Below are 8,478 nucleotides of genomic sequence, written 5' to 3' on the forward strand. Positions count from 1 at the left end.
AGAAAGTTTTTTTTTTCATTCAAACATTTTGCAAAGTCCAGTCTCAAATTAAACCATACCTAATGATAAATTCACATCATATGGATATGGATGGATTGAATTTTTTAAGAAAATTGGATTAGGATATGGATCACAGCTCATAGATTAAGTTTGTTTTCATGGGATGGAATTCATACCACTATCAAAGTTTCCATTATTTGCCGCATTTTAAAGTTAAGTCATACCACTAAATAAATCTTAAAAATTTAACAAAAATAAACCTATAGACGCCTGATGATGGTTAATATTATCAGTTTTAGCTCTTCTATATAAACAAGTAATCATTAGATCAATTCAACATTTAAAGGTTCTTTTTATCTTGTAATGCTTATCAACTACTTTCAATCGGTAAAGCCAAACGGACTACCAGGTTATTAACTATGAATTATATGAACTTGATGCTAATAATCAAAGCATCAAGAAATTTTCATTTCTTTGGCTAGTAATGACTCATGAGTCATAGTTTATTATTGCTACACACAAAAAACAATGGAGTCAACCTATAGGCTAGATATCACAAATGTGATGAAGTGGGAAAGGAGGATCAAAATAAGAACCATTGAGAATGGCATATATAGTGAGTTCGTTTGCTACATCTGTAGTATGTATTCCATCCCAGCTTACATAATTTTGTGGATCTTCACAGGCATTGGCTGTCACTTTAGTTCCATTTATTTGTTTGGTATTTCCACAGAATAGTTGCTGGTTAAAATTGTAGGCACCACCTCCATATCCACAACATGCTTTGGTTCCATATTTTAGCCCTGCAAAAACAAAAAAATTATCACAAAATATATGGCCTTTCAAGAGCACATCATGTACTATTCAGCATCTTAAAAAAGAAAACAAATACCATGAGAAGTAGGGTGTTGGAAGAGGTCCAAGAGCACAGTATTAGTGTCCACATATACCACATCTGCATCAGCAATTTCTTCTCTTGTTTTTGCCAATGCTGCTTTGAGCATATTGTTATAATCCATCACTGCATTATTGTATGATATTAGACAACCAAACTGGTCAATATCCGAAGAGTTATGAGGCAGCTCCACCAAAAATGCAGGGTAACATCCAATTGGTGCTAAATTTAGCACCCAAAATGTCCTCCCACCTAATGCATATATCTCCTGGCATATAAAACAGAATTAACATCAGATAAGCGTTCGGTTAGCTTGAGCACGGACTCATAATCAGATGTTTCCTAAACAACTATCTTCTTTTCTTGAATGTCCTTTCTCTCCGTTCAATGCTTGTTTTTACATATATACATATGCTCTATCAAATAGCTAGCCAAAACTTTTTTTATAAGATCGTCATACACTTTAACATGATATTAGAGCACACAAAGGTCTTGATTCAAAGCTCACAGTCATTTATTTATCAAGCTTGATCTAGGAAAAGAGAGCTAGACCACACATCAGAAGCATATTAATAATTTCAGTTTTTAAATAAGATGATCACACACTGTATTTCATATCTACATGCATTTTCACTTTACGCTCACTGGACTCACATTGGTTTACAAAAAGAAATTATAAAATAATAAGAGAAAGAAAAGACGAGTGACTAATTATTCATTGAATGCTAGCTAGGAAATTAAAGGTCAAAGATCTTACCTTGATGGTGCTAACAATTTGAGAAATCAGTTGAGGTAGAAACTCTTTCACTCCAATTATTCCTATTCTTGCCAGATTTCCAGTGAAGTCATTTTGACCAATGTAGAATGTATAGAGCGACTTTCCAAATAAGTCCGGGGAAGGCAGATTAGTTTGCCCTGAAAAATTCGGACATATTCGGTTATGGTTAACAATAAAAAGTAATATTCCTCGAAAAATTTGTAGAATGGAACACTAATGGTATACCTTTATGCTGAAGTTCATCGACTTTAACCTTAAATTCTTTCATTTGTCGAAGCTGAATCTGAAGAGAAAAAGGGCTAACTCCAGTAACAAATAAAGAAGTTTGTGGCAAGCGCACTGTGGATGCCGCTGTTGCAAAATTTGCACCATGCTTGTAATCAGATCCAATTGATTGCAGATATGGACTCAAAAATGGCAAACCGAACGCTTGAGCTGCACACGAGGAACGCCAAGACTTTCAAAAAAACTGTTAGGAGAGGCAGGATGAAGGACATTTTTTTTTTTTGGTTGAATTACGTGATCATCTTATCTAAAAGCAGAGTCGAATGTAGCGTACTGAAATCAGGTTCAACTAAACCCAGTACGTTTGATGTAGAACATAAATTTATGTGTAAAAATTCATTAAAAGTAACTCATAACTTTAAAGATACAATAGGTTCACATTACTAATCTTAAAGATTGAACCCATAGCTTAAATATTGAATTCACCGAACATCATTAGTCTTATGGTATGGTGGCAAGACACTCAATAAAAGGGCTAATAATGTAAATCGAAATTAAGCGCACATATGAAGCGGTCACAGGTGCAATGGTTAGGATAAGGATCTAGGACAGAACCTATATATTATGGACAAACAACAACTTCCAGTGATAATCAGAACATGCATGGACCAATTTTGCTGCTTTTTCCAGCAAAGGCTACTTCATTTTGTTGTAAATACAAACTACTGTAATCTAAGTCCGAAAGCTTACAGGTCAAAGATATGACACTTACAGAGTAAACTTCTTCTCGTTTATATTATCTGCTCTTTTAAGATATTTAATAGTCTAAATCATAAGACTATTTCTAAAAACTATCCTTCATTATCTCTCCGTTAAACGTCTTACCTAACAAATTCAATTGAAACAGTAAGAGTTGATCTACAATTACATAATACTCTTCATAGCAAGTCTAATATGCTAATCTAAAATAAATAAAAAAAATAGATCGGTCAAATTAAACTTAAGGAATTTGATCGGAGAAGAATCATATATACGACCTAGAAAATCAAGGATGACTCTGCCATCAGTTGCCCGTCCAACTGGTTTCTTGAAGTAGGTCATTCCATGGGGAGGACCCTGAGCTGGGAAAGCTGCCCAAAAACCACCTGTATCTGTATTTGAATCTCCAAAGTTAAAGATTGCCTTAAATCCACAGTTTTTGCACTCTGTTGTATCCACCATAAATAAGATTGCTGCCAAGAAAACCCAAGTAATCACCATAGAATAAAACCATAAACTCATTCTTATTAATGGCTTCATGTTTTCTCTGTGTTTCTCTCAAACAAGAAGTAACTTTGGATAGAATGGAGCTTATTGTGCGATTCGCTGAAAGCACTGTTCTTTCCATATTTGTAGGCAGAGAAGCTGTGCACGTGGACAACTACTGGTCAAGTTTATGTCAAAACAAACATTGTTTGGTAATGTTTTCCAGTCATTAACGTGGACTTTAATTTGTTTTTCACTTTCTTTTTTCGCTTTTTCTGAATTATTTTATCAAATGGGACATAGAAATTTTACTTATCAAGAAAATATGTAAAATTTTCAAATTATTTGCATAATGAAGTGGGAAAAAAAGTTGGTACACAATCTTGAAATTTTTATCATGTAATCCCGACATTTAAAAAAGAATAACAGGTTTTGAAATATAATGGTCAAACTATCATATTCTCAGTTAATTCTGTTAAATATAAGTTTCAATGATGAAAAATAACATATTACTATTGATGCAGGATCACAAGGGATAAAACAAAGGACTCAAGAAGCTCTATCATCAAGTATGGAAGAAGTAAAAGAAATAAGGAAAATATGTGTCAAAGCAAGTAAGAAAGGAGAATCATGGAAACTTCAACTTTTTCTTGGAAAGAATCATTTTACGATTCCTTTCAAGGATCAACTCCCTTGGGTCTGTAATCTCTTAAAATTCACGTCAATCAAGAGTCAAGAAGGCCTCACGAAGTATATATACATCTGTACCAGACTTGAAGCAGATGTACTTTGAACAAACCACTATTACTCTTTTTGTTCTACTCCAAACAAGCATTGTAGTTCTCTTTAGATCTGTTGTGTAATTAGTGAGAGAAGAAAAAGAGATAAACACTGGTGAGACATTGTATCAAGAAGAGAGAATTGACATAGTGACTAAGCTGTTGGTGTAAAGCTACATCTACTCTCTTGTAATCAAAAAACTTCAAATACTGAAAGAGAGCACCATTGCAACCCAAGGGGACTGGACGTAGGATTCACATTGAAACTAGTCAACTACTTAGAATACAAAAAAAAAATCGACAATTCACCCCCTCTTGTACTTTCAATTGGTATAAGAGCAGGTCTCACACTTTTTATCTTTTGCTTAACAGCTAGTGAGAAAAGATCATATCAAACTAAGTAACAATTGGAGCACTCTTTCAAGAAGGGACATCGCAAGTAAGGCCACCATACTTCAATGGACAATATTTATCCCACTAGAAAGTACGCATGGAAATCTATGCAAAATCCTATGATGTCAAAGTATGGCGTGTCATAAAAAAGGAAAACTATCCACTGCCAGCAGCAGCTCAACTATCCGCTGATCTTGAAGATATAGATGAATACACAGAAGAGCAAATGGTTGTCGTTCAAGTTAATGCTAAGGCTCAAAACTTGATCTATAATGCTATAAGTGGAGAAGAGTATGAGAAAATTTCAATCTGTGATACTGCCAAAAAAATGTGGGACAAACTGGAAGTTACTTATGAAGGAACCATCAAAGTGAAAGAAACTCGGATAAACATGTTGGTTCATGATTATGAATCTTCCAGATGAAAGAAAGAGAATCTATTGAGGAAATGTTTGCAACATTTAGCAAAATTATTGGTGATCTGAAAGCATTTGGTAAACCCTACTCAAGTGGTGATCAAGTTCGAAAAATCCTGAGGAGTTTGACTACCACATGGCAGACAAAAGTAGTTGCGCTCGAGTCTCAAGATCTAAACAAACTTTCATATGATGAACTATGAGGAGATCTTATAGCATTTGAGAAAACCCATCTCAAGAAAACGAATCAGGAATAAAAGAAGAAAATAGTTGCCTTCAAAACTACAACTGAAGGACCTGAAGATGATATTGATGACGATCCAGAAGCTCTTGAAGAAGAAATTGCTATGGAATCAAGAAACATGAATGGATTGATGAGAAGATATAGAAATACAAAAAAGGGAAAGATGTCATCCAGATAAACTAGGCAATATAATGAACAAGACAAAAATGATGGGAAATACTTTGAAGCGGAAGGTATGGCCATGTTCAAGTTGAATGCCCTGAACTTAAAAGAAAAGTCTCCACAGGATTTAACAAAAACAAATCCTTCGGAAGCTGGAGTGATGAAGACAACTCAGAACATGAGGAAATAGCAAACCTGTGCTTCATGACTATATTAGATAAAGTTATGAACAAATATTTTGACTATTGGACTGATGAAGACATATCAGATGAAGAAACCAAAGAAGATACTGACAATTGTTTTATGGCACGAGGTGAAACAAGCGATGTAAGATCCTATGACTGTGATAGATGTAATGAATTGCAGGATATTCTTGATCTTACCCTAAAGGAGCCTCAAAAGATGTTGAATGAATTGAAAAGACTCAATAGGGAAAAGAAGGACTGGGAACTTAAAATCGAAGTATGTGAAATCGAAAGAGGTGTACTTCAAGATGAGGTTCAGGAATTGGAAATGCAACTGAATGGCATGCGCAAATCCACCAGTCACAGTTCTGTCAAGTCTAACCAGGCGACTTATAAGTCAATTGGAAAAGAACCAGCTAGATTTGAGTCCACAAGTACAAACACAAGTGATAGATTAAAAACTGGATCAACCACTGTGTGTCATTACTGTAACAAAGTTGGACATAAATATTCCTTTTGTAGATTTCGTAAGTCTAATATTTAAGGATGGATTTGAAAACCCAAAGACAAACCTGATTTCAGTAGAACTAACCTGCAAGGACCCAAGCAAGCTTGGGTACCTAAAAGAAGGTGATAATTCTATTTTGCAGGAACACTACATAAAGAGTCTCAAAGAAAAATGGTATTTAGACAGTGCGTGTTCCAGTCACATGACAGGTGACGAAAATCTGTTCGAAGAAGTTATAAAAATAAATGAAGAAAGTGTCAAATTTGGTGATGATTCAAAAGAAAAAATAATTGGCACTAGCACAGTTCCATTCAACAACAATTGTGATATTACTGAAGTATACCTTGTAGATGGACTCAACTATAATCTCTTGAGTATAAGTAAGCTATGTGATTCAGGGTACGAAGTCAAATTCAAGAAAACAGGATGTACCATTGAAGATGAGTCAGGTAAAACAAATACTTCCAGGGAAAAGGTATAGAAATGTTTACATTCATGATGGCATTGAACATTTAGATAGTCACATCTGCTTGGCATCCATATCTGATGATCCATGGTTGTGGCATAAGAAACTTGGTCACGCAAGCATGCATCTAATTGAGAAACTCTCCAAGCATGATTTAGTTATTGGCCTTCCCAAACTCAATTTTTCTAGAAATCATGTATATGATGCATGTCAGATTGGTAAACAAATTAGAAACTTTTTCAAAAACAAAGACATTGTGTTTACGACCAAGCCATTATAATTGCTTCATATGGACTTATTTGGACCCACTAGAACTGCTAGCACTGAAGGTAAACGATATGCTTTTGTTATTATTGATGACTACTCACATTTTACATGGGTGATTTTCCTATCTCATAAAGATGAAGCTTTGAAAATTTTTGAGATTTTCTGTAAAAGAGTTGAAAGAGAAAAAGAGTATCTCATCACAACCATCCAAAGTGACCATGGAGGAGAATTCGAAGGCAGGGCCTTTGAAGATTTCTGCAATGATCAAGCATATACCAGAACTTTTCAGCTCCAAGATCACCTCAACAGAAAGGAGTAGTTGAGCGAAAAAATAAAACTCTACAAGATATGGCCATAACAATAATATTAGAACATTCTCTGCCAAATCACTTTTGGGCAGAAGCAGTAAGCACAGTGTGTCACATTCTCAACAGATCTCTTATAAGACCCATCTTGAAGAAAACTCCATATGAATTATGGAAAGGCAAACGGCCCAACATAGACTACTTTAATCCATTTGGCAGTTAGTGCTTCATCAACAAAACGTACTTTATCTGTAGAAGGATAAGTGCATGTTATATTTGATGAAAATAACACTACGGTCGGAAAAGGAATTATTGCAAGTGATGAAGATATCAGCCAAGAATCATCACAGACAAGCAAGTCACAAAAGTCGACTTATAGCACAGACGCAGTCACAAAGTCGACTAATGAACCTGCCAATAATCAACCTGAACCACATAAGGAGTCAACTACTCCAACGATTGGAACGCGTCCAAATGAGTGGAGAAGTGTACCAGAATATCCTCAAAAGTTTATCATAGGAGATCCAAGTGAAGGAATGACAACCAGGGGAGCTCTTAAGAAGAAGACAAATGTAGCACTTATCTCTCAAATCGAACCAAAGAAAGTTGAGGAAGCCTTAAAAGACTCCAACTAGGCACAAGCCATGCAGGAGGAACTCAATCAATTCGATAAAAATCAAGTTTGGGAACTGTTACATAAGTCTGCAAATGCTGCCATAGTTGGAACCAAATAGGTTTTCAGAAATAAGTTGAATGAAGATGGAAAAATAGTGCGAAAAAAAGCTAGATTAGTAGCTCAAGGCTACTCACAGTAGGAAGGAGTCGACTATGATGAAACCTTTGCTCTGGTAGCTCGATTAGAGTCTATACGGATTCTTCTTGCATATGCATCTTTCAAAGGGTTTAGACTTTTCCAGATGGATGTCAAAAGCGCCTTCTTAAATGGATTTATTGATGAGGAGGTGTATGTAAAACAACCTCCTGGTTTTCAAGACTCACAATTTCCTTACCATGTGTATAAGTTGACTAAAGCACTGTATGGACTCAAACAAGCTCCTCGAGCCTGGTACGAAAGACTTAGCTCATTTATAGTTGATCATGGTTTTATAAGAGGTAAAGTAGATACTACATTATTTATCAAAATATCATCAGAAGGTAATATTATTATCCAAGTCTATATTGATGATATTATTTTTGGAAGTGCTAACCCTCTTTTGTGCAAGGAATTTGCTAATCTCATGCAAAGTGAATTTGAAATGAGCATGATGGGAGAACTCATGTTTTTCCTTGGACTTCAAATTCAACTATCTGACGAAGGAAATTTTGTATGTCAGACCAAATATACAAAAGAATTGATTCAAAAGTTCGGCATGAGCAGTGCTAAAGCAATTGGTATACCAATGAGCCCATCAACAAGTCTTGACAAAGACGAAAAGGGAAATCCAGTGGATGAAATGAAATATCATGGAATGATTGGCTCCTTACTTTACTCAACTGCTAGTCGACCAGATATTACATTCAGTGTGTATACATGTGCTAGGTTTCAGTCAGCTCCTAAGTAATTGCACCTGACAGCAGTAAAGAGAATAATACGCTATCTCATCGAAACTG

At 35.3% G+C, this 8,478-nt stretch overlaps 1 protein-coding gene across 1 annotated transcript; it reads right to left on the reverse strand.

Annotated features, from left to right (window-relative positions):
- Nucleotides 1-424: 424 nt before the first annotated feature.
- LOC107765519 (GDSL esterase/lipase At4g01130-like) lies at nucleotides 425-3,270 on the reverse strand. The gene is made up of 5 exons (XM_016584178.2): nucleotides 2,936-3,270; nucleotides 1,899-2,108; nucleotides 1,653-1,810; nucleotides 893-1,163; nucleotides 425-803 (listed from the first exon to the last, which is right to left on the reverse strand). Exons 1-5 carry the CDS (start codon nucleotides 3,195-3,197, stop codon nucleotides 547-549), a joined length of 1,158 nt encoding a protein of 385 aa, XP_016439664.1. The 5' UTR covers nucleotides 3,198-3,270; the 3' UTR covers nucleotides 425-546.
- Nucleotides 3,271-8,478: the final 5,208 nt, after the last annotated feature.

Source organism: Nicotiana tabacum, chromosome 19 (genome assembly GCF_000715075.1).
Source record: "Nicotiana tabacum cultivar K326 chromosome 19, ASM71507v2, whole genome shotgun sequence".
NCBI classification, from domain to species: domain Eukaryota; kingdom Viridiplantae; phylum Streptophyta; class Magnoliopsida; order Solanales; family Solanaceae; genus Nicotiana; species Nicotiana tabacum.